The sequence below is a fragment of the Buceros rhinoceros genome, unplaced genomic scaffold (genome assembly GCF_000710305.1).
Source record: "Buceros rhinoceros silvestris isolate BGI_N320 unplaced genomic scaffold, ASM71030v1 scaffold7325, whole genome shotgun sequence".
In the NCBI taxonomy this organism is placed as follows: domain Eukaryota; kingdom Metazoa; phylum Chordata; class Aves; order Bucerotiformes; family Bucerotidae; genus Buceros; species Buceros rhinoceros.
In genome coordinates, this window is record NW_010413351.1 from 178,452 (window position 1) to 205,791 (window position 27,340).

Below are 27,340 nucleotides of genomic sequence, written 5' to 3' on the forward strand. Positions count from 1 at the left end.
CGGCTTGCTGACACAATAGGTGAAACTGTGTGTCATACTTTATTTGAATATTTTTTTCCACCGTTTCTCTTTGGAGTGGCAATTCTACCTTAAAGTGTTGATTATATTTAGAAAAAGCTAAGGCCAACGTAACTACAAAGATTTTTAAGTAAAGCCTTAATATAGCATTAATACTTGCTAAAATACCATGCGGCTTGGTTGGAAAACTAAGTGTATACAAACCACAACACCTTACAACTGATCATAAGCAATTTTCAGCTTCCCCCCTGCCGTCCACCCTGTGTTTCTCTCCACTCAACCAACTTACTCCGAACACTTGAAGTTACCGAAGTTGGCACAGCCACAGTGTAATTGGTATTACCACCACAGGTAAAAGATACCAATTATTTTCATTTGACATTTTCCTAAAAAGAAAAGAATTTGTTTCCAGAACAGTCTCAATGCTTAAGAACAGGAGCTTCTTCAGAAACACAACCTCCTTCATACCCATCCACAAGCTCCCATTACTACCTTTAAAATGAAAGACCATAAACCATGAAAACTCAAAATGGTGAGCTTGTATCTCATGTATGGAAAACAACATTGGTTTGCATCATGGCAGGGTGAAAGGAGTAAAAACAAATATGTTGGTCAAAGCATCATAAGCAGAAGAAAAATTCTGATAAACAGATCAGAATTCTGATAAATAGAAGCCTTACACACTCAGACTCGGGCTTTCTTAAGTTTCATGAGAAACAAGCTTGCCAGACCTTAAAGGAAACCTTAAAGCTGTTCAGCTAAGTCAGAGGATGGAAGCAAAGGGGTTTTTTTTTCCAAAGGCTGCTGACATCTATAAAAGCACTACTTTCGAGCCAGACCGCTCGATTGGTATTGGTATGGCTATCCTCATCCTGAAGATTTGCTCGCAACGAGAACATAAACATATTCCCGAGAGTTTAAAGATAGCAGGAAGTAACTGTGCAGCTGGGAACAGCCTGCTAGAAACATCTGTTAACATTCTGGTCACGGTCGTCACTTCATTGCTACCATTACCTGTGCCAGGTAGATTAAAAATAGGAATATAACAATCACATGATACTTTCACTGTGCAAACACATCTTTAGGTACATTTATGTTAAGAATATCATTTTATATATGCATATATATATAAATTTACCATGCACTCAGCTAGAGGGAATTAAATATGACTCTTCAAAATAAAATATTTCTTTAATAACTTGCTATGGCAACTATCACTATTTCTAGCATGCTTAACTGAAGCAGGTCTGTTCTGGAGCACCACATTCTCCTTCTGAAAGTCATCCAGGAACAGTGGGTGGCATCATGTTCTAGCACAGTTTAGTGTTACAAGATTCCCTTCCTTTAGCATCTACGGTATTGTAGATGAAACATCATCAAAACAACATGAAACTGCTTTAGCAGTTACAAGGGTAAGATATCTTAGAGGTTTTTGTCTGCTCACTTCAGAGAAAAGATGTGACAGCTTAAAAAAAGATGAAGAACAAGGTTTGGCCTCATGAAATTTGACAGCATGTTCTTAGAAAGTTTTTACCAGTCTCAAAAAACCCCAGGAGCAAGTACCACAGAGATGACACTGCTGGGTGACCTGGCATTAAAGGACCAGCACTGGATAGTGAGGATAGAAGAATGAAGAACAGCGGAGACCAGCAAGGGCAGAGTGCACCAGCATCAAGGAATAAAAATGGCTCTGTAGGGTTTATGGACTGTCCCACAGAACCTTAAAAAAAGGTTCTTCTAAAGAAGAAAGAAAAAGTCACATACTCTTTGGGAACGTGCTGAGCTAAGGAAGTAATCCTGTGTTTCCAAAAAAGGCTTTTTGGATGAGATCGAAATTGTTCTGACATCAACCTGGAAGCAAGGCAGGCCCTAGAAATTGAACCAGGTATCCAGGACCACGAATCACTGTGTAGTAAATTTCTTTTTTCTTTCTGAAAAGAATATAATAGTGCACAACTGCTGATCAAAACCCCTCCAATACAAAGACACCTGAGTTACTGCTATCAATGATCGTACTAAAGGTCTGCCAAGAAGCTGCTAGAAGCATCTCCTTTGTGTTTGCAGTGCAAATCGCCCATTAAAGCCACCTTGAAACGCCAGCCAGTGTGCTGCCAACAAAGACCAAATGCTAAAGAGAGAGTCCCACCAGGAATGAAGAGAAAAAGCATGAGACTAAAGAAAAAAGAAAAATCAAGTTGTATCTGCAAAAATATCACTACTATGAAGTGAAAAGTTCTAGTCCACCATTGCAGAATCACAATTTTCACATCTTCTGAAAGTCTTTTGAAACAGAAAACACTGACTGAGAAAGAGGTATATGCATGTCTTTCCATTCAACTGGAAATACACAGGAGTCAAAAGAGAAAAAAATTCATCTATTTGTTAACTTTAACTAAAAAGTCTTATTACTTATAATAAAAACTCTATTATTCTAAAGTGATATTACTAAGAATTCAGAATCACTGTGTAGAGCTTAAGTTTTTACCACTTTCAGAAATGGAAAGTGATTTTATTATTTACTCAAAATATCCTCTGAATTGCAACATTTCAATACAAAAATTATATTATTCAGAAGAACCAGGAGGCTCCGAAATGGCTGTTTAGAGAAGAGCTGAAACACAAGTGACTTTATTCCTTTAGACCTAACCTGCTCGACTTGCAAGTTGTCAGCTGGTCAATAACGACATCTGACAAAGTACCAAAACTCCTGGATCATTAGAAACAAGTGTTCACCCAAAAAGGTAAGGAGTAGCTTCTCTAAGTTTTATCTTCTTCTAATATTTCCAGCTCTTTGATTCCATAAAGCAACTCCCCGATTTTAGAATGGTTTGTTATCTCTACCTCTACTGCACTAAGGTTCCAAATCATCTTAAACTTCCCAAGTCTGTTTCGCTGAGCTAACAGATAAAGCAGGTGATCAAGCAGACAACAGATGGCACCTCCGTCACCCCCCCAAAGCCTCCACTAATTTATCCGCATTACATTGGACTTCTTCGGATTTTTCTTCGGTTTCCTTCTGAACAGATGAACAGAAGGAAATGAAGTCACCACACTTAACAAGGAAATATTTAGATGCATTTCAATCCAAAAAGTTAAACTGCATCATACCACAACAACAATTACATAGAAAAGTAATAGTATAGTTTATGTCATTGTCAATTCTTTAATGCTCAATTCTTTAAGATACTCAGCATGTCTCTAGCATGAATCGATGAACTTCACTGAAAATTATAGAGAAGCAAAAATATCCATTCCTTGGCTAAAAATAGCCTGAGGTCAGTGAATCTCATTCATGTTATACGGGACACACCAGCTACCCTTCAAGTATGAGGGTATTTCCCCTAAATGGATGCATCATTTTGGTCAATATCTAATATCAAATTTCTTAAAGATAGAGCATTAGACTCCTAGGTTATTAACATTAAGAAGATAAATAATTAGACTATTAGATTAACTTCTAGCTCCATTCTAATTCTGAATAGATTTTAAAAATTAACTGTAAATAGCTCAGTTTCGTATTGCCACATCTTACCTTGAAATCTTATTAATAAAGGGTATCAGTTCTGCAGGATCATAAGCACGAGCAAAGGCCCAGCACACGTAACATGCTGCATCTCTCACGTTGGAACCCACGCTGCATGCCCCCCTCTTCTCATCATATGTCAGCGCTTTCAAAATGACAGGAACAACTGTTAAATCAAAAAAATGTACAAAAGCAACAATCAGGACCATACAGTGAACAAAAAAGAGCATTCAGTGATCACGGGAGAAAAGACACAGGGTGGAGTTGTTTGTTCTGAAAGAAAAGAAAGTGCGGGTCTTAACGCACTAATTTTGAAGCTGATTAGAAAGAAGAGTTGGGTTTTTTCTAATACACATTTTATCTCCTTCACATATAATTCAATAAGGATTAAAGCAAGTGGGTTACATGAGAAGGAACACTGATATCATTTATTACTCAGTGACAGATGTTCAGAAGTCAAAGTAATAGTAAAATGCAAAACTTTAAAGTGTCCACTTTTTAAAGTGCTGGAACTTAACTACTACAACAGCATCTATCACTAGAAATAATATGTCTTAAGAAACACAGTCTTGTAACTACCCTAAAATAAAAGAATCAGTATCCATCTATCAGCAGGCAACATTTCTCATGGTAGAAGTCCTAAAATGACAAATTCTTCTTAATTAACAATGCCGGTGAATCACCAATATACCAATTTTGAAAGGGACTAAAGTACAATTTTTGCATAATTGTAAAGCAAAGTGACATGTTTGACATCACTCTTGCATTACGCAAGTAAGCTGCGGTATTTTATCTCCCCCAGAGCCGTTATTTTGAGTGACTTCACTGCAGCGTTTTGAGCTAGAACCTACTGGCGCTGCCAAACTGCGCGGATCATAAGGCAGAACATGCGGAGAACTGCTGTAACCTAGAACTGTGGACAGGGGGGTTCTGCTCTCAGTTCTGCTCAGACACCCAAACCAACAGTGATGCCTCTGCCAGCACAGTGATTTAATGCAAGACCAGAAGCCTTTGATGAAGCAAAACAGTGGATCCAAAAAAAGTCAATGTCTTTTTTCTCCTACGAGTCACGTTAATTATTTCGATTTCACCAGAATATCAAGTCCTGTTGTTATAAGGAAGTGACAAAAATAAGCTCGGGAAAAACAAGTAGATTAAGAATTTCCCTTTTATGTTTATATCCCCATCAAAACTGCGGAAGTCAGTAATGTTTTTCTACAGATAAGAAAGCTTCCAAAGACTTTAAGAAGAATTCTTTTACACATACTGCCACAGTTTAAGAAACACTATTTGTGTGCGAGGCTCCCCGGAGGGCTTCCTTCTGGCATCTGCAAATCCAGGTATATAACGTGAATGCACCTCTCTCTTGACGTCATGTCTTTAATACATGAATATTATCTGTAGAAACAACAGCCTCTAGAAATAAAAGAAACAATTTCTCTCTTTTCTTTCTTATATCAAATTTATCAAATGCATTGTTTTTCCTTAGAAAATACATGTCAAAATGCAATCCCGTTGAAAAAAGAAATGCTGGTAAAAAAACCCTATTTCATTACCAAACTATGTCTGGATATACTTGAGTGGATATAATCACAAAATAATTAAACTTCAATGTACTATTCATCACTGCACGCCTGCTACTTTAAACAAACAAACAAACAAATGTACCACAACTGGAGAAGGGACTTGTTACAATGTCATTTGAATTCATTTTAACCTACTGAAGAAAATAAAGCAGTTATTAGAGGGATGGACAAGATATGACTATTAGGAGCACAAGCACTACACGGGAAAAAAAGCAATTCCCATTCAGGAACAACGATATAGCAAAGAGGGACGCGCATTTGGGCACTTCCCAGATCTGAAAGAAACTGCAGTAAAAATCTTCAAAAATGTTGAATAGCTTGTTTTGAAAATTGCTGTGTCAACTGATAAAAAAATGGAATTTGCTGGTTCTACAGGAACACTGAAACAGTCGCCAAAGGCAATTTTGCAAAGCTGCTGCACATTTCCTTCAGTACGGGGTGGTTTCTCCAGCTACTGCAGCGAGCTGTGAGTGCACTCTCACCTCTCTGTGCACTGAAGGAAATGTGGAAGAAGGGCCCATGAGCAGCTCCTCATATTTTATCATCTGTATGAAAAAAAAAAAAAGCACATTTTTTCAGTTTGTGGCATTAATTTCCCAGTGGTAAGGACAACACCAAAGGGCACCTGGCGCGTGGTGTCAAAGTGATGCTGCCAGGGGTCTGTAACGGCAGCTAGTAAGAAACTGCCAGGAACAGCGGCGCTATCACTGCGAGCAGCTGGAGTGCTCCCCACAATCTCGCAGCAGGACTTGGGACTCACACCTCTGCTGACCTTCTCCTGTGGTTGGGACTCAAAGCTGAAACATGACAGCAGCGTGTGGAGAGCAAAGGGGCGTGATAACAGGGAAAGATACAGGAGTGGTGGAGAAATGGAGGAAAAAGCGAAGTATGCAGCAGGAAGGGCTAACTAAATATAAACACAACCAGGGAATACTGATCTAGGGGTCATCTGTTAAAAGTTTTTGTGCTATCACTGCTCAATACTGTGAACTGTGCACTATGGGAAATATTACATAAAAACTGCTCCTGACAAATGCTTGCATGTTTGAAAAAGCGGGTCCAACGTTACATTTCCTGTTGGTATTTAAGAGTCATAAAAGCCCAAAACAAACCCTACCAAAAATTCCAGGTTTCACTTATTTCTTTACCCTAGAGCTCTTCAAACACAAAGCAGGTTTCTTCTGCTATGGCTTCCTGCAGTGCCTGAAGAGCTTAGCTGAAGGCAGGCACGAAGGAGCAGAACAGGCAAAACCATCTATGGTACTTGGTCCACTCTACCTGAACTATCTTAGAATAGACCTTCGTAAGCCACAGTCTGACAGGCTCTGTGTTCACATCATCTCCAGTCTAAACACAAAATACTAAGTTAAACTGTCTTTAACATTTTTCTGATTTGAACTCACATTCATACACAAAGCAGCAATGACGTTCAAAGCTCTGTAGACAGCTTCTGCATTTTGTATCTGTTGTGCAATTTCAATTCACCATTATAATGACCTCACAAATATCGGAATGGTCACGCTGTTGTACTGTGCTGTTCTGTACTGTTTCTATTTTTCAGATTTAAAATTGTATTGGATTCATACCTAAAACCAATTTATCAAGAAAAACAACAAATAAAAAACAGCTTTCAGAAGAAACTTATTTCAGTTTGGGAGGGTGGAGACAAATGTCTTTGTTTTTGAAATTATAAGCATGCCTTTTTTATTTAAAAGTAGGAGGCTGGGAGATACAAGAAGACAACCTGAATTGTTACTTGACTTTAAAAGTTACCATTTCTTTCACAGATCTACATTAAACGGTTGCCATTAAGAACAGAGGACAAAGTGTCCACTCTCAACCCAGTTATTAAAACAATATCCACCTGTTTTAGGTCTGTGAACGCTCGAGAAAATACAGTCACCTTTACCTGTAGCCTAGAGGTATTAATAAGCACCTGCTAGACTCCACCCTGCCTTACCCAACGCCGGAGCTGCAGGTTGCAACACAGCTCTTTGCTCAAGCCTTGTGAAAATAAAGAACTTCTGGCTTCAGAGCATTACAAACAACAATTTTCTTCTCATGCTGGAGACAGGTTGCACAGATATTTTGCTTTTTAAACAAGCAGATGCTCACCATCTTTCTGGTGCACGTGGTAGACACTGAACTAGGGAAAAAACCTTACGGAAGACATCGTATACCAAAAGATCGCAAGTATGGAAAAAAAAGCGCCTCATACTATCCCTTCTAAAGAGTATCTTTAAAAACATATGGTACACAAACCTAGACTATAACACATGCCATCAGGAGCACTGTTACTCTAACTTCAGATTGCAATCTTTTTTTTATTTACTGCAATGTTTGTCATATAAAACATACAAATACAACTAAACAAACAAAAACCTGCTCCTTAGCCTTAGGTCTTGTCTCCACAAGCAAATTTCATGTCAACCCTATTAAAACAGATTTTCCCTTGATCTCAAGTTAATTAAGAATTGTTGAAATTTAGTTTAAAAATATAGTGTGTCACTCAAAACGGATTAAGCTAATGTTACCTCTTAGGTAAGTCTTAGTCTCTGATATGGACCATTTGGGCAGAGCAGGTTGTCAGTTCCTAAGTGGCACATCGCAAAACCTTCTATTTTAGAACATATAAGAAAAAAGTACTACAAAAAAACCCCGAATGTCTGCTCTTAGCAAAGGAAGTCTTACACACAGTGTCACTGTAGGAGCAGCTAAGAACATCACAGTTAATGAATTATGAAGCTTAAACACAGTTGTAATGATCAATACAAAGAATAGTTTCATTGAAGAAAAGTTTGAAGAAAAAACTGACAGAAGTGTCCTTCAGTAGGTTCATCCTCTTTGTAAGCCTCGGACATAAAAAACCCCATAACCAGCCCTATCTGCAGTGTGTCAGCTCCCCATGGTTTAAATCGCACACCTCCCACTATCACTCGTGTGCTAAAAAAATAACTCTGGCTTTTCAGTGTGAAGAATTTCAGATTTGAGACCGCATGCTCCCACATGGCACTCTAACCTCTGTCAGAACACGAGGCCTGTGCTAATCGTAACTTCATTGGGGCTGTTATACTAATATCTGATATATCAACACAGATGCAAACACAGATAATTTCAGGTTAGGCCCATAATCTGAAATAAATACTTGTTTAAAGTTCTGCCCAACGTTCCTCATTTGTTCTCATTTTCTATACAAGCTGTCTCCTTCAGGATTTACTCTTAAAGGACTATTTCATCCAGGGGGTAAATTCTCTAATAAGGATCAGAAAATGCATGTGCTGCTTTGCCTGTCGAAAAATTCTCCGTGTTTCTGTGAAATGCTCTAACGCTGCATCCTGTAGGGCAAATGCCTAAAAGCTGTCAACACGTGGCCTCTCTTCTCATTCCTGCACCCAGGTTTGACCTAGTTAGGAGCTTTGCAGGGAAGAAGGGAAGCGTATCACAATTCACACATGCTTAGAAGCTACGTGAGGATTTCACAGCTGAAGTCTCTCAAGCTGCCATAACTTTCTCCCAATTCCTAGCACTGACCCCGGTGTATAAGGGTATATATATGCATATCCACAGACCAAACGAGCATTTTCGAACCCGTGACTATGAAGGGCTGTGTCTGTCTTGTTGCAATCTCAGTTCCGTCTCTCACTGCATAATGAATTAAGAGAGTCTTTAATTATATGATCACGTGGTATTTTTTTTCCATGGACCTATCTCAGTCAGCACTCCGGAAAGACCTGCTCTGGCAGTGAATCACAGCTGGGCAGCCAAGGAGATGGTTGTCTGCCTCGCTGCCGAGGGAGGAAAATAGGTAATGCAAAGAGCTGCTTTCAGGCAGAGAGAAGGGATTGTTGATTAAGTCGGATGTTGCCCTAAAGAACTATATTCTAACTACAGCTCTGCCAAAGACTTGCTGTTTGATACCAGCCATATTACTGAAATAAGGTATTTGAAAGAAATGGATGCTGGCTCTCATCTCCCAAGTATCTGCTTCAACAAACCAACGGCAAGTTTGCAGAAGTGCTACAGCACTGAAATTAGTGTGAGCTTTTGAGTATGGCAAAAGGCCAGCGAGGAAGCAGACGGGTCTGGATTTTGGCCAGTCTATCTCAACATCATTATGTAATGCAGCTATAAAAACTCAGACTCTGTTAGCACCCCTATCTGGCTCTGTTGAAAGGCCTGCAGCTGACCTAAGACAGTATTGATCTACCTTCTCTGGCAGAGCGCTGAATCCCAAAGGCAATGCATCCACCTACTCACACCCAAGGCCGTTCTGGAGACCTTCACACAGGTTCACAGCTAACAGAGCTCTTCCTCTACCTCAAACAGTAGCAAACTGCAGTTTAGCAACATGAAGACACAGGCTAATGAAGGAACCCTACTAGGCAAATGCAAGTATTACTGAGTATGAAAGAGTATAAAAACTTTGTAAACCTTGTCACACTGCATGTCAGAAAAGAAAAATCACCAAAGAAACCCCAACCTTTAGGCTAAGGTTATGCAATACCAAGATAAACCCTACAGTGAAAAAGCTAGAAGCAATTCATTGTCATTTATTCTCTGCTTAGTGTTTACACCATTTCCCAGCTGCACTGGGGGAGGGACCTTTCCTGCTATGGCATTTATTCTTGCTCATACCTGCTGGCTAGTGAAAAAAAAAAAATCTGCACTATTTATAATGCTTCCTCGCTAATTTGAAAACCATTACGGTGACATACATAGTATAACTTTTTAAAATACTATTTTCAAGACCATGCATCATTTTTAAAGTTCACCTGGGTGTTAGAGAAAAGGAATTCTTCCGTAACCAGCCTTTCGGGTTTGGGTGTTCTCTGTTTTCTAAGAGCCCACCTAAGACAGGTAGATCTTTTTTCATTTATTCCTGAATCTGTCATGAAAAGTACCTGGACTCTTGCCAAAAGCCTCACAGTTAACCTCCACTACAGAACAGACTAACACATTTCAGAAGCCTGACTCCCTGATACATCTCCTCCTCCATAAACCCTGACAGCTGCAAATCAGTGTCAACAACTTCTTCTGGAACATTAAAACACAGAAGGTAATCCTTAAAAACAGAGTATGTAAACAAGTTTAAGAAGTTACATGATTTCTATACGCCTATTTAAATCTTAGTTGAAGTTAAATCTCTTTCTCAAACACACTTGAAAGCAGCATTTGGTTTACTTTTTCTTTTAATAAATGACACATAAATGAAATTGGACAAGCAAAAATGCTCCTTTTTTCACTGTGTGTAGTTTTTCAGACTTTGTTCGGGCTTTTTTGAGTATATCAAGCTATATATTAGTATCAGGAAGCACCATTCTTTGTACTCTCAGATAAATAAACAGGAATCCAGCCTCTTACCAAGAGTGGCAAATATGCAAGCAGTCTCCATACCAGGAACACAGATAATCCGGTACTACCACAGAGCACACACTCACTCTAACAAAATTAATAATGTGCAACAGAAGCTGAGGGAATTTTAAAATTGCAGACATAGATATTCCTTCAAAACCCCGCATCTGCTATCTGCATCCATTTGAAACCTTCCTGACAGCATGAGAGACTTCATTTCGTACAAACTTTCCATCAAAAACATACTTCAAAATGGGTCATTTTTAAAACAGAGGAAAACGTCAACTGAAACCACCAGTATTTCCTATTTAAACAATGTGCTTACCAGTCAGCAGAAATAATACACAAAACATTTTCCTAAAGCAGGGTCTTTTTGGATACTGGAAGCATTTTGTCTGACCTCTTTGAAAAGGTAAAAAACATAGCAATTTTATCATCGAATCCCAAGACATCACAACCTGCCAAGTCCCCTCTCAAATCTGTCTCAGCCCCCTCACTAACAGCACTTAACTACGACTTCAATGCGCCCTGCTTTCTTCTTACACATTTTTGTTTCCTCTTTTATTCTGAAGGTAATTTTTAATCAGGAGAAATAAAGTGTGGTTCTTCACAAGTTGCTTTTTTTCCACTCTCTCTATTTCTACCCTTTCCATTTATTCTGAAATTAAAACAATCAAGTTCAAGATCTGGATCACTTGAATTGCCCCTCCAGAATCAGACTTGTGAATTAATCTGTGTGTCTCATCAGCATAATTGCCGTCTGTTTAAATGTTGCTTTCATAGCTGCCACAGTTAAAGAGGAAAGAGGGATTGCTGGATTGTTTCAGTCTCTGCACTGTGAATGGGTAAGGCAAGCAGGCAGATCAAAAATAACATCTTTCGGGCTGGAATCCTCCCAAAATAAGCACCAATTCACTGCAAGTGTAACCACTAAGTTCTTCCCATCTTCTCTCCTATTCTCCCTTCCCTTCCTTATTCTTCAGAGATGCAAATGTTAAAGGTATCTGGCTCTGTAGCAAAAATAGGATCACATAATGCACAACAAACAAACAACAAAGAAGAGCAAGTTATCTTTAACTGAGAAACACTAATAGTTCTACCACTGATTTAATTTAAGAGACTTTCTCTGGCTTTAAGTAGAGAAAGTTTAGGTCCCTGGCTGTTCGGCAGAGCGAGCTGTGACTATTCAGTGGTCAGCAAGCCCTCGAGAGACTTGGACACCAGAACACTTTTAATCTCACCACTGACATATTAAGAATGCTGAGGAAGTTTCATGTTCCTGTACATGACACACCTTATTAGCTAGAAAGTTTATACTATGCTGTCATCAAGAGAAATTTTAATAACGTCCTTTCACAAGCAAACCAGAAATTCAAGTAAACTAGGATTCTCTTGTTTGTTTAGTATTTATCCCCACCCAATTAAATAAAAAACCCTATAAATAAGTCTGAAGCCTACAAAACCACAAATACAGCACAAAACAAAAGATGTGAAATCATACTGAAACCACACTGAAATATAAGGTTTTCGCCCTAAGATATGCAGTACAATAAGGAAAGTTTTGCCGAGGAGAGCTGCAATTCCAAATGTAGAAATTCGCACAAACACATCAGGAGACCGTAACAGTTTAAATGACTTCTGGTCATATTGAAAGAAAAAAAAAAAGTTTTCCCTCCATGCAAATTTAGGTGCACAATCCCTTCTAAAAACAGCTGATATGTTACAGTTACAGCTAAATGGTAGCGTGTAACTTCAAATTCAAAACCATAACAGACAAACCGCACTTCAAGAACTGCAGCATTACTGGTTTTTTAATGGAATAAAATAGAATATCAGATGTCACTGGCTGGTTTACACTCCCCGCTTTTAAAATACATTTAAGTAGTAGGCAACATATAGTAATCACACAAATCTTTATAAAATTTGATATGTTTCAAAGAATAACTGAAAGCTAAAAATATTTTGGGTCTTGGAGTATGCATTATGTGCCTCATTGCTGTCTTCATGACAGTGACATCACAGCAGCACAACACCAACTATGTCTCCAAGAAACCTGTGCAGGACTGATTTCATGTATACTGGAACTGAACGTGGCACAGCTCAGGTCCTCGTACCGGATGCTAAACTTCATCTAGGTGAGAGAACTGTCTCAGAATCTCTGGCATAAGTCTCGAAATCAAAGCAGAAAAGAAAAACACATTCTGCATGAAAAAACTTAAAAAAATAAATTTTAAAAGGGAATTATAACCAGAGCATCAAGTGGAAACTGCAGAAAGGCACATCTTACATTCCTGTTAGAATGACTGGCAATGAGAAGAACGATTATTAAAAACCTCTTCTATAAACAGTTCACAGTTGTGCCTACAGTCTCAATTTCTGACATTACCTACTTCCCCCAAGATGTTTCACTGCCCAAGGGTAAGTATGGGAACCAGAGGGAAGATCATGCTAGTTCCAGGCCAAACACTAACAGTACAGGCCACAATAAATATCTAAAAATACGATCTGAAGTTGCTATTAACTGCTGAGCTTTTATTCTTTTCCCATACAAATAATTTACTCTAGTAATCACGAACAGGCAGCTCACAAACATCAGCAAGGTAATCTGCCCAGACATATCTCCAAAATCAGCGACTGGAATTGTTATGAAAAACAAAGGCACATTTCAAAGGTGTTATCCGAAAAGCATTAAGACTAATCACTATTCATGTAGGATAGAAGAAAATAATTATGAGAATATTGTAGACAAAGCATGTAATGTTTGGGGGCACAGCAGGAGTTACAGCAATTATATTCAAATACATTTGCCCCCTTCTGGGAATGGTATGGAATAACCTAGTCCAAACATGCTAACACCGACAGCAAAATCTGTTGAGAGCTGCAGTTCAAGCGAACAAAGAAAGAAAAAGGACTTTCTTGAACGTTTAGCTCAAAGCCACACATCTAGATACCTAACTAAGATGACAGAGACAGACGTGAGTATTGCCAGTTCGAAGCTTTGCTAACTCCACGTCTGTCAGCGCTCAGCTACGTGAGATTGTTCACGATTACCTGTGATAGCTTTTCCTTCCTGGAATAACTAACCGGTGCACAAATTTGTAAGGCATCTCCAGAAAGAAATGGAAGCACTGTTGATGACTGACAGCCAGTGGACATCCTCTGAAAGCCAGGATCAGGACTCTGACTGACGGGGGGGAAGCCAAAGCAGCACAACAACTCGGTCACCAGGGCCACACTTTGCGTTAGAGCAGGAAAGGTAAGAATTATCTGATCAGCAGAGGGGTTGACAACTGACCAGAGCTACACTTGGCACTCTCTCATACGTCTAGGGAAAGGAATTTTGACATGCCAGAGGAAAATAAAAATTAGGCAAGCAGCATCTCAAGAACAGGTTAAGTTTATCCCATTTATATGTATGGTTTCTGTTAGTGATTTGGTTTTCTATCTAGCACTGAGCCGAAAAATTAATATAAAAACATGAAGAAGGAAGTTTGTAACATTTACAGAATGGTAGGTTTACGCTACAGTAATGAAGCCCGTGGAATTAACTACAGCTAAACAATGCTTATCTGACATTGAATTTTAAAGAGATCAAAAAGAAGTATATTCTACACCAAAGACCACAGGAAACTAAAGCTTCAGCCCTCCAGACATATAAAGGCAATCACGGTTCTAAAGAAGCAACTTGGGGGGAAAAAAACCAATAAAACCAGATTTTACTATGGCAATCCTGTGCTCTTTAGCAACCTGACTTGTGCTCGGGTAAGCTAAAAAGGGTGCTACCAACAGGCGACTGAGTTCAGTTTATCTAATCCTCAGGATGTAAGCAAAACAAGTTAACACAGACCAGCGATGAAACATCACCACCACAATCAGCATTTATTACTTCTAGAAGTATACATGAACAGGAACTCTCATGTTCCTTTTTTGGGGTCCACCAATGAACCTTCTCCCCCAGATTTGGATTTTTAGTACCATCCAAGCACCAAGAAAAGGAGCATTTACATTAGCTGGGGTTTTTTTCCACTTCTGCTTTGTTCACAGCTGATTTCAGCAGACCTGACTAACAACAGCAACTCCCAGGAACTCCCAGATACATTTAAAACATCATTTTCCTTGGTCAAAGAAGCAACTGGACATCATGTCTCCCCTTCACATACCAGATCAGAGAAGGGGGGGAAAAATCAAATCAGATTTCAAATATTGACTGCCTCTTATTCCAGTTCAGTCACCTATATTATGGGAGTCCTTCAATAGCTTCCTCTAGATGCCAGAAACTGCAATTTTTTTCCAAAACAAAAAATTGGGTCCAAGTCTAGTCAGGGAAACCTACCCCCCCACCACCACATACAAGAAAAGAAACCTGATGGCACCTTCCTTCAGCCACAGACAACATTAAATGATCCACACTTGCAGAAGAAAAACGAGGACAGTTCTGCAGGTAGATTGACAGGGATTGACGTGATTGATTGAAGTGAAAGAAAGGCTGTTTGCTACGCGGCAAGCACCACTGAACAACACCCTCTGTTCAGAGAGCAAAGGACTTTTCTCCTTCAGTTTTTTCAGAGACATTGCTGAACGCAGACATTACAAGATCTTTCTCTGCAGGTAGAATTTTCTAACGTACTGCTTTTCTTCAAAACAATTTACAACTACATGGAAGAATGATGGACTCTCTTCTTACTCCATCTAAACCCAAAGGATTTACAAACAACTAGACAGTGATATGACACCTTTTTATGCTGCTAAGCTGCATTATAGGAAAATAATAATCATTAAAATTTTATTAAAAACACCCCAAACAAACCAAGAACCACCGTTCTACCTTAAAATTAGTAATTGATTAATATTCAGAAAAAATTTCCAGAAAACTACATTGGCATAGCAAGGGGAAGGATGGTGAGCTGTGCACCTGGACAGGAAAAAGGAGATGTCCGTAAGTCATTCCATCAAGATAAAAGCCACACCTTTAAAATTATTTTTAAGACAATGCTTTAGAGACTGATTTTGAAACAACTTTTACTCACTGCCTAAACGGGTTTCCTCAATAATTTTCCTTCAAAAGACCATAGTTTTGCCAAGTATAAAATTCATCTTTAGAAGTTTCAATAATCTGCAACTGTCTTATCCAGAGAGCAGTGTGTTATCTATTCATCCAGCTGAATCTACAGTTTTGAATCAAAATTTTAAGGTCTCAATAACACTAGAATTGTTAGCCAAGGCCTCCTTTGCTTTTAACATTCCTGTTACCGAATGTTTTTAGAAAGAGCAAAAACTATCAACAGATTTTCCCTCTAACAAGCAGTATGCAAGAGGTTATTATTTCACTAAACGACTCAGCAATGTCAATAGATGATTGGCAAATACAGTTATGAATTTGTCATTCATAAGCTCTAACTAAAACGCAAGTAAAAGCCAGCGCGAGTACTCGTTAGCGGACGATCAGCTGACTTTCTCCTTTAACAATTCGATTTCACCTCAGCACACATAGGGAAGCGATAATCAATGTCTGACTGAGGTGACTCCTCTCCAGTTGGAGGATCTGTACATTTGACTGTTGATTATAGGCAAGCTTTGGCAGGTTCCTGTAGCAAGCAAGCTTGGAGTTAGTTCAGTCTCGCCTTCAGAAAGGAGACTTATGAAGGACAAAAAGATTTAAATAAAAATGAAGAGGGGAAGGAGAAAAAGAGCGAGAATATTAAAGCTACAAAGGCACTAAATAAAAAATGTTGAACTCTAGTAAAAGAGTAAAATTATTATTTTTAAACTTTGCTACCCCCTGTGTATAGTCAATTCTGCTGCTCCTGAGTTCTTCTACAAAAGTTGAATATACTCAAAGCTCAGTACATTACCTAAGCCATTTTTGACCCCACATAGCAGATTGCTACTGGGAGGAACAGACGTACTGTTTAGAGTAAAACTTGGTTGTTGGAGGGCACAAGAGCTCTCTTCGATAGCTTTAATGCCGAGGTAATGTTGAATGAAAGCAGTGGACGCAAACAAATGAATCGTAGCTTCAGGCTGGAGTAATATCAGGTGCATCTCTACACCCCGAGGGCTCAACTCCTACACTTCTTAAGTCCCTCCCCCTGAAACAACCTCCTGCAGTTTCACTTAGAGATCAAGCAGAGAACAGGTACTTCTCTCGCAGCAGTGACAGCTACAGCTTACCCACGCTGATCACCTGGACGGTTGCAGACATCTATGTATCTGGTAAGTACATTTCTTTAGAGCTTTTTTTGGTCACATAAACTGTGTTCATATTAACACCTGAAAATTGAATCCGAGGTGGGGTTTTTTTTGGCTGTCTCAGAAACCTGGGTTACTCCTAGCAGGTGCATTTACTGCACCAGTTGAAGCTTTCAGCAGAAAGTTTCAACAGAAGAGAGAAATATTTTAATCTGAGAGGAATACTAACTTTAACAAGTTTTTACAATAATTAACTCTCATATTGGTTAAAAGTGTTTTAAGCATCTTTTTCATATAGAAACTTGATGTATTGTATTGAAGTACAACAAAAAGCCGTATTGCTTAAAATTGCTATGCTTAGTCTGCCAACTATTCTTCATACAGTCGTGTCGGGCTAATCTGAAAAGCCTGAATGAAAACAAGGTTTTGATTTATTATTTTTTCCAGCTTCTGGGAATTTAGCACAGAAAATGGGATTATTTTGAGTTATCCTCTCTCTAGTCGATGGAAGAGTATTTAAAGACACTGAATTATTAAGATAATATTAAGAAATATTTTTATTTCTTATCCACGCTGCCTAACAAACTTATTTGATCTGGTTTCTGTACTTCCTCTCACACGCACGCACACACAGAGACCCACGCACACGCTCACACAGAAGCGCACAGTCCTCTTCGGTCCATACCTGCAACACACGTTTCCTTCCCAGCCCTCGCCAACCCACTCCTCTCACCCATGTTTCCTCCTAATTAACAAACAGTTGCGTTAAAATTTATCTTTCAGTTTAAAGGAACTGGAAGTTTAGAAGGGAGTGGTAGTTAATCACTGGAAAATCTCAGCTAGAATAAAACTCACAAATCTTGTTCTTGCAACACTCTAGGTAGGTGACAATGGCATGTCCTTGAGTTATGCAATAATGCCACATCACAATATTTTAATTATAGCATGTCCTTCAAAATGTTCCACCCCAGTGAGTACTCCTGGGCAGAGAGATCAACATCACCAAAGGGATACTGCAATAATAATGGAGTGTGCATGACAAACGGTTACGTACTCTGCTAAAGCAGTGTCCTAAAAAGAAATGTAATTACCATCCCTGCTTGTAATAAAAGACATTTTGAAATTTCCTCTTTGATCAACTAGGCATCTTAAACAATTTAGGCTACTTAAACCCCTAAAGAACAGCATGCACACGTATATCTGTACATACATATGTGTGTATGAATACATACGTGTATATACTTATACCCAGGTACATTTTTGTTTATGTATTTATACACACACACACGCACACAATGTGAAACGATAGTCTTGTTTTCTGAACTTGCTAATATGTTCAAGGCAAACAGGCAGCAACAACACACTTTTAAAAACAGAAAGAAGAAAACTGGCAGCTCTCAGTCGCAGGCTGGAAAGGGCTACGGATGGGAGAGCCATGAGGAGACTGACAAGAAACAAACAACTAAGACAACTCCACCTCTAACCAACATTATCTGAATAACCTGTTTTCAGTAAAAATATAAATAAATAGTACTAGTACATTTCAAAACTAGAAAGGGAAAATTATAATAATACACATCTGCATTTCTAAAAATCAGGTATACAGGAAATAGATTCTCAATCTAGAGAAAGTTCATGAAAGTTATCATACTGCTACTGAAGAATTTTTTCCCATTTTTAAAGCATATCACAAGTTACGGCATTCAAGTTTATGGAAAAAGAAACCACTTATTTTGATTTTTCCTTCTCATACTAATCTTAATTTTGGTAGCACAAAACATACATTGTACAACCCTAAGTACCTTACATTATTTATACCGAGACAGTTTTAATTGGGTGCACCTATTTTAAACCATTAATGTTTTTTCCAGCTCTGTGTGTGGGAACAAATATTTTTAATTTTTTTTAATTATGAAATATGTACCTCTGCCAGATACTCCTGTGTTTTACTTAGAGATTCAAGGAGAAATTATCCTTCTTGTCTGGGTTTAGAAGAATTTTATTACTGGCATTTTTAAACCATGAGAAAAAAAAAAAAGGATAAAATAGTAAAGGGAAAACCAGAACATTTATCTGTTTGACACTAGCCTAAGTTTACGAAAGGGTAAACACCCTCTAAAATAAGCTACTGGCTCTACACCTCTCCAGTCAGAGCAGCAGGTTCTGGGAGCTCCAGGCTGAGCATGCCATCAAAACAAATTAGGGAACAAAAAAAGCAAAAAAAAAAAGCTGTTCTAATTCTCTCTCACTGTACACATGGCAAAGGAGCTCCAACGCTCTAAATTTCTAGCATTAAAACTGCAACAATGCATTTTATCTTATTAGGAAACAATCGTTAATACTCTGTTGAACAGGACTAACCTGAATCAATGTTAAATACCAAGTACAAAGTCAGGGTGGGGGGGGAACAGGACGCACAGGAATTTTCATTATTAAGCAAAGGAAAGCCAGCAGAACAAGAAAAATCTAATTAACATCTCTTTATTATAAGTGCTGCACCTGAATGCAAATTCGGACTGTTATCATAAATGGCCCAAATAAGAATGCAATGGAGTTTTGACAACAATATATTTTTTTCAAGAATAATTACTGCAAGTACTTCCAAGAAGATATAAAAGAACAACAGGGACAAACTGACTTGACCGAGTCCACTGCAAACTGTCCACATTAGTTATACATCATTAGTCAAAACTAAATGCAACAAGCTCGTTTAAGGCAGAAAAAAAACCAGACAAGTTCTGTATCTGGACCTCCCCTCCTACACCTCAAAAAAAAATTTTTAAATAACGTAAAAGCATGGTTTTTAATCTTTCAAAGGAATTCTGACTATCACTATTTCAAATATTTTTAAATACTATTTTAAAAAATTTATTAAACTACCATTTTAACCAGACTCCAATGACAAGACCTTAACATGCTTCTGTATAATTCAGTAATTTTTTTTCAGTTACAGTATCAGTATCCAACTCAAACAACCAAAAAAGCTTTGCTCAAACCTGTAAAATGAAAAGCTACTTCTCTACACATTCCTTTTTCTTTAAGCTATCGCACATTTAATGATTTGTTACTTTTAAGAAAAAGCTTGATTGTTTTTTTCTACCTACAGAGCAGCTTTGCATTTTCCAGGGTGCCTTCACAATTACTATTTTAACAAAATTAATAATTCTATGACATCAGAAACAACATTTAATACAATTTGCTAGAATTACTATACCTGATGAAACAAGCAGCAATTCTGTAGCTTTGTCTTCAGTTTTCGTAATGTGTTGCATGTCATTTTCTATTAAATAATCTCTGAATTAAGAAATGCAAAACATCTCTACTTCAGCTAACGTCTCGCAGCATGTAATTACCAGCAATTCTTTTCATAAACTTAGTATTTTAATACTACTAATTCAAACTTCTACGTAAAAAGCTCTTTTTTAAAAAAAAAAAAAGGAGCTATCTACTCACTCTTACAATTAGTATTCCTGTAGTTTCGGGTAACACAATAGATACAGTACGTGGTTTTGCAACAGTCATCATTTTGATAATGATGCTTATAGTTCATGATGAAATCATCAGTTTTTAGATCTCTGCCATAACACATCCTATAAAATCATGAGAACTTGACTCTGAGAGTTTCTCACGCCTTCAGAATCAGTGAACATAATGGAACAAGCTGATACAAGCCCTTCTGACTTATCTACTGAGCAAATCATTAGGCAGTGTAAAGTATCCACAACCTTAGTTTGACTGAAGAAAGGCACATAGATCGTTCCCCTATAAATCAATCACTGTCAGCCACTTTTAAAGGTGAATTCATACACATGTGTTTGTGCTAACTACAAGCACGATGTAAGGTGCCACGCAGCAGCAGAACGTGAAATGTGTTTATCAAGCAGAAGATTCTATTAGTCAGATATTGCAGTACTCATTTCTCTTAATTGAATTAGGAAGAGGAAGAAAATTGGTGTGGTTTTATCCTTCGAGAGATTGGCCACTTTTGAGGCATCCATTGAGATTAGGCTGTTAGGAAATGCCGTGCCAGTTAAAAGAGGGGGTTGGTCAGTCTCTGAAAGAGCCAAGTCAGCTCCCCCAGTGCAACCAATCCACTCCACCCGCACTTCACCAGAGCAGGAAATTCCCTCCTCTCTCCCCAACCGGCCCGACAGGCTTGCCCCATAGCCAGCTGCTGCCAGGACCTGCCTCTTCTCATCCTGCCCTCCTCCACGTCTCACTCAACAGCTCCACCTAGATTTCTACTTTCATCTTCCGAATGTTCCTTCCATCTTCAAAGAAAACCCCTTCAAGTCGGTAGCAGTGGCAGGTGACGGGCACTGCTGAAAACTAGGGCACTGCTGGGACTGTGTTTAGGTGCGGGCAGATGTCAGCACTGGACGCACGTCTCTCTCAAGTCCGGCATCCAGCATTTTTGTTTTGTTTAAAAAAATCCACGACACACCCTATGCACTACAAGGGGGAATACAGTTGAAAGAATGTTTTACTTTCTGTGTAGTTCCAGTGTTCCGCTACGGCTAATTTCAAATTTTGTGTTGTTGCAGTTCCCGTGCTACCAGTTGCCAAAGTGTTGTTTTCCGGCACCCCCCCTTCCCTGAGACACCACTGGAGTTGGCTTCCTCTCTTCGCCTGGGAAGGAGGATTCTAGAAACCTGAAAAACTGGAAACATCAAGAGGCTAAAACCGAGGAAAGCTAACCACAAGAAAGTCTTTATAAAGAACCATTACATTTAATTGTTTACAGCAGAAAAAAATGAGTCTCCTCAAAGAACGTAAACCAAAGAAGCCTCACTACATCCCAAGACCACCAGGAAAGCCATTTAAGTACAAGTGCTTTCAGTGCCCCTTTACCTGCAATGAGAAATCCCATCTTTTTAACCACATGAAGTACGGCCTCTGCAAAAACTCCATTACTTTAGTATCAGAGCAGGATCGCGTTATCAAGTGTCCAAAGACCAGTTCCTTGGAGCCCAAACAGATCAATCAGCTTGAGTCTACAGTCAAACCAACATCTTCTAAATCTCTCACAAACGGACTGTCGAATCTCGATTCAAAGCCTCAATATCCTTTTGCAAAAGAAGATGCCAAGGAAAATGTTGAATTACAAAACCAGGCAACAAACACGGCAATTCAAGGACAAAAACCTGCACTGCAGAAGGAATTAAGCCCTGCCAGCACTACAACAGAAAGCGCAATGGGCATGCAGCCCCTTTTGGACAGCATTGTAAGGCCCTCGGCTTTTGTTCCTGTAGGAGAACACAGAGATAGTAAAGGCCCGGAAACTAGTGAAGTGTCTGATATTATATCGCTCTCTAACAAAAGTTCACCTTTTCATACCAAGTCTGCATTTCATGCACCAAGTCACCCATGGAAAGCAAGTTCTCCTTTTCTCCCGGAGTTTCCACATAAAGTCGCTCCTGCAAAAGGCTTTGGTTCCATTTCACCTTACATGCAACCGCTGATGCCTGAATACTCACCCCATTTTTATGAGCACAGGCTGGCTATCTACTCACCTTACTTGCTTCCAGGTAATTCAGAGTGTGAAAGCTCTGCTCTGTCTGTCTATGGCACACAAGATCAAAGACACTTTCTTCCCCACCCTGGGCCACTTCCAAAACCTATAAATCCATCAGCATATGAACACTATCGATTGTTCCAACAGTATCATTCTACTCCTCCGATACCATATGGATTTTGTAGGCCAACAGATCCTCCATTTTACAGATTTTCACAGGTAGCTGGTATTAACAGAGATCAAAATTCCCATCTAATGGAAGAAACTACCTTGCTGTATCCAGCTTCTTTAAGCCCATCCCAACAGTACCCTCTAAGTTCACACAAAAAACAAGCAGATTATGAAAAAGAAATGACATTACTGCATGCCAAAAGCCATTCCAAAGATGACCAAAATGAAAGGGAGAATGCTAAAATGAGCCCTCTCGCAGGAAGTGCAGCAACAGGCTCCCCTGGCAGACCCAGCCCAACCAACTTCACTCAGACCAGCCATGCATGCGAAGGCTTATTTGACCTCTCTAACAAGTCATCTTCCACGTCACTTGGCAAGTATGATCAACCAGAAGAAAACTTCACAGCTTTCAGACCTGTGAGAAAAAGCACTGATCAACCAACACTACTTCCAAGTGCGCAGACGCAGCAAGATAGAGGAGATTCACCTACCAGGTAAAATACTAAAATCACTTCGCAAAATCTTGTCAGACTTCCTAGGGACACACAAAGACAGATGGACACATTTCATGCAATGCCCCTAAAATACATTGAAATTTCCAGCATTGAGATAATTTATTCTGTATTAACTGTGCAAAACAGTGCAACTCTCAGTTGCCACAGTGAGTAGACCACTTGTTACCCTTAAGCGTCTCAGGTTCTTTCCGATACCATCACTATGCATGTGTCTGTGTTTCAGGAAATTACTCGTATTACAGCGATGTGTATGGTGAAAGGGAATTGGGGGGGGGGGTTAGAGAAACAACAAAATTGTCAGGCTTCTAGCCAGATTTTTTTCTCTCCCTGCCCACTTCCTCAGCCCAAATTTAAAAGAGCAACTGATGGTGAATTCTCTTTTCTCCTCATTTCTTTCAGCATCAATGTCACTGACGAAGACTCTCATACACAGAATGAATGCCAGAACAATGAAGGCTCACTGTCCACCACAGACGAAGACACAGGGATAGCTCCCCTTAATCTTTCCAAAAAGGCTGACACCAACACAGGACCTACTCATGAGCACACATACAAAACCACATCCAAAACGGAAAGTCAGAACTTTCTGGAATTGCAAGACATGCCTCTGAACCTCTCGGTAAAAGATTCCTGTAACACAGCGAGCCTGAAAACGTCATTCCACAGTCCAGCTCACGATAACGGTGCTGCTACTTCTCCAAACGCAGAAAAGGACACCCCCGGAGCAGATGTGTGTAACCCCAAGAACCCTGTGAACAGTGCCTGCAACAAATCTGTCACAGCTCACCGTAACGAGGCTCAAGACTTAAGAATAATGGAGAGCTGTGACGAGCAGAAACAAACAGCAGCGGTTGCTCTCTGTCAGCTAGCTGCATACAGCCCGAGCAAAGCCAGAGCGGACAGCGAAGGGCAGAGTCCTCAGGACAGTAATGCTTCGCGTACAGAAGCTTCTATTAGTTCTTCCGATACTCAGGATACTCAGTGCAACCAAAAAGTAAAAGGACAAAAAAGGACAAGTCAAAAAGAATCCGCAAAATCACAGCAAGGCACTAAAAGAGTAAGGCCAAATGACTGTAGCAGAGTCTTCACTTTAAGGAAGAGAACAAGAGTATCTTAATACTTCACTTTCCACCGAGCTTCCAGTCATAGAAGCTAGTTATCAGCAACATCATAAAATTTCTACAAACCGACTCTTACGGCGTTTGGTCCATGACGACACACGTTCAAACTCTGCCATGTAAATAATGTTCATAATTTTATATTAATATTTTTAAGTAACTGAACTTTCCCTTGTATAAGCTCAGATTTTGATGAGTGGACTTTTGCATTCATTACTAAAGCCAAAGTACATTAGATGAATCTTTACAATTTTTTTGCAATTGTATTAATGTAAAATAACTTTTACAACTTCTTTTCTTAAAAAGACATTTAAGCTCTAGAAACAATAGTGTTCAATAACATACTGTCATAGTCTTTTTCAGGCTTAATTTCATTTAATAGGGTTTTTTTGTCTTTTTGAAAAACTTACTTCTCTGTGCAGTAGTTTAAATAAGCTTAAGATTAAACGTGGCTATTTAGATTTTACTGTAAAAACTGTTTTGTGTATGAATGCACTTTGCCACTATGCCACAATACAAAACAGACCAAATTCTGTTACTCAGAGGCAGACACCAGTTTAAACAAAGTGATTCAAACCTTGTATAAGCAAGCTTTTCTTATGATGCCAGTTAAACCAAAGAAAGTCTGCACCAGTTTAACAAATGCAGTTTATGTTCGCCTTTAACTGACTAAACAATACTGAAAAATTAAAGATCTAAACAATTTAAGTGTCTAACCCTCTGAGCATAAACAGACTCTGGGCAACCTTAGAAATCCAAGCCTAAAATATTATTTATTACAATAAAAAAACCAAAACTTATTTCGCCTGAGACAAACTCTCTGGTGAAGGTCTTGTTCCAGTTACACATGTAGCACTAATTGCCAGCTTCAGTGTGCTTCTATGTACAACCTAAAACTACTTCCTGCTTCTGTAACTGTGTATATAAACTTGCAATTTTTCAAATAAATCTGTGACTTGTATTTCAAATATATGGAAAGTCATTAATGGACACAAATATTTTCACTACATGACCCGTAACACAAATTTTGAAGAAAAATTAGCAAAGAAATTGCTAGCTAAATTTTCAATTTACAAGTAGAATTTGGCATGGGATACCAATCAACTCTAAACCAGGAGCTTCCTTCAGTGAAGGAAGTTCATTATCTACATTAATTCATCCATACTTTAGCTCCATAAGACAAACCTCAGAATTCCCTCTGCTTTAAAGCTGCTGTCCAGCTTATCCAAACTTGTACAAAAGTTTAACTACAGTAAAGCTGTTCCACTGTATAAACACTCCACGTAAACTTGCACTGGATGCACTACCAGTCTAAGTAAAACAAACCAGGATTAAGTATTATGCACTTAAAACTATAGGTATACATTTCTCACTGATTTTTATTCAGATAAGGGATATCCTCACCTGCCTAAACATTCCCAGGAGTATAAATCTATGGAAGGAAACAGAGCTGCATTCAATGCAATGTAGAGTTCCCAGAATTTTTCTTCTCATTTTTTGTGCTGTGGCGTTTGAGCTAACAGCTCAGCCAGAGCACTCTAAAAAGTTATTTCATATCTCTGTACTTCAGTGTATGTTGATCATACAGAACACACAGAGAAACAATTCCCCTGCCCTGTTAATTTCTTTCCATCCTGGTACTTCAAAAACCCACTAAAAGCTTAAACAATTCATGTATAAATTACGTGAAATTGGCCTCTGAAATTTAATCAGAAACAAACAGAATAATAAAGTTAGTCATCAATTATTTAATATGCTCTATTTAAATAATGACACTGACACAATATAGAGACACACAAAATTATTTTTATACAACTGTGCAAAGAAACATGGAAGGGAGGGAGAAAGAAGAACACCTCCCCTCCCCGAAAATAATTTCATTTCAGAAAGAAAAATTTATTAGGTATAAAAAAGCACGCCCAAGACAGCGCTTTTGACAGAAGTACCTTAAATATCCCCGTAGGCATATTTCTGAGTCTACAATTCAAGACTACAGTCATTATTCAGCACACTCACAGCAGCAAATTCCATCGGCACACATTTGATTTCTAATACTATAAATTGTTAATTCATGAATTTACTGACATTCAACAACTACAACTCACCATCTGAAATTCGGGAAGGGAGTAACAATCCTCTTCTGCCTAACTCAGCCAGAGCCAGGCATCCGCCATGCCATGCATTGTCTGTTTCCTGGAAACTAATTTCAGAACAAAGTTTTGTTAGGACTAGCCTTCCCTTTCCAGATTTCATTTCTCATTGCAAATTCCTAACATTTTGAAAGACACATAATCCAAACCAGCATGCGCTTATTGTGTTATTAACCTGGTTAGACTTCTAAAACAGAAAAATGATGAGTCAAACGTTTTCTTTTCCATTTTGTGCAACATAAATACTGCTACAAACACGATCAAATAAGCAAAAACCCCATTTATCAATAGACATGTAACCTCAATACAGACGTACAATACCTAAAACTCATCCAGAATAAGAAAAGAACTTTCTAGTACACTGGCAAAAGATGGAGATTTACACAACATACCCAAAATAACTAAGGAATTTAGTACCCAACACAGACTTTAACTAGCAAAAGAGGTTCAAGTGATACTTTCCAATAAACACGCTACAGGAGTTTGTGCAGTGAGCAAACTTTGGTGTTTTATCCACCTTTCAAAAACATAAAATAGAGCAACTTACAGTGAACACAGCAACAAATACCAAAAATGGTACTAGATTTTTGGTAGTCTGGCAGATAAAGGAGTGGAAAGGCTGTATGCTACACTGCTAAACATGCAAAAAGTTCATTTTGTATCAAACTAGGAATAGGAATTTAAGAATAAAAAGTTGAACAGACACACTAGGTCATATCAAAGCTTCATCTCTCCCTGTATCCTGTCTCTGACACGGACCAATAGCAGGCGCCTGGCCAAAGACGAAGTATAAAGGACTATTCCCTTACTAGCCTGCTTGTAGCTTTGGCAACCAGCAGCACGGAGACCTCCCGAGCTAGAGGCTGCAGCCAGAACGTCGTAAGTAATAACCTCTGATGGGACACTCTTCCATTAATTTGGATAATCCCTTTCTGAACTCCCTTTACACTTTTGGCTTCTGTAACATCCCGTGGCAACGACTTCCAGAGTTTAATTATAATTGCGTGAAAATGCACTTCCTGATGCTTCCCTGTTCTTGCATTATGAGAAAGGGTGGCTAGTAAACAATTACTTGCTTTCCCTTTCTTTCATATTTATGATTTTATATATCACCATCATATCCCTCTACTTTTTCTTCCCACTTGGAAGAATCCCCATCAGTTAAATCACTTTTCAGTGATTCAGTTTTGTTATCTCTTCTTT

The 27,340-nt window shown here is 38.8% G+C and overlaps 2 protein-coding genes across 2 annotated transcripts in view; one reads left to right on the forward strand and one right to left on the reverse strand.

Annotated features, from left to right (window-relative positions):
- The window catches only part of TBCD (tubulin folding cofactor D), a gene marked incomplete at its 5' end in the record, with an annotated part of 93,904 nt that overhangs the window by 61,613 nt on the left and 4,951 nt on the right, over positions 1-27,340 (reverse strand). The window contains 2 exons of the mRNA XM_010136695.1: positions 3,551-3,707; positions 26,093-26,187. Of these exons, the coding sequence (XP_010134997.1) occupies positions 3,551-3,707; positions 26,093-26,187 (252 nt within the window). The remainder of the gene's footprint in view (positions 1-3,550; positions 3,708-26,092; positions 26,188-27,340) is intronic.
- ZNF750 (zinc finger protein 750) lies at positions 21,422-23,986 on the forward strand. Its single transcript, XM_010136693.1, has 2 exons — positions 21,422-22,848; positions 23,269-23,986. The coding sequence occupies exons 1-2, from the start codon at positions 21,422-21,424 to the stop codon at positions 23,984-23,986; spliced, it is 2,145 nt and encodes a 714-aa protein (XP_010134995.1).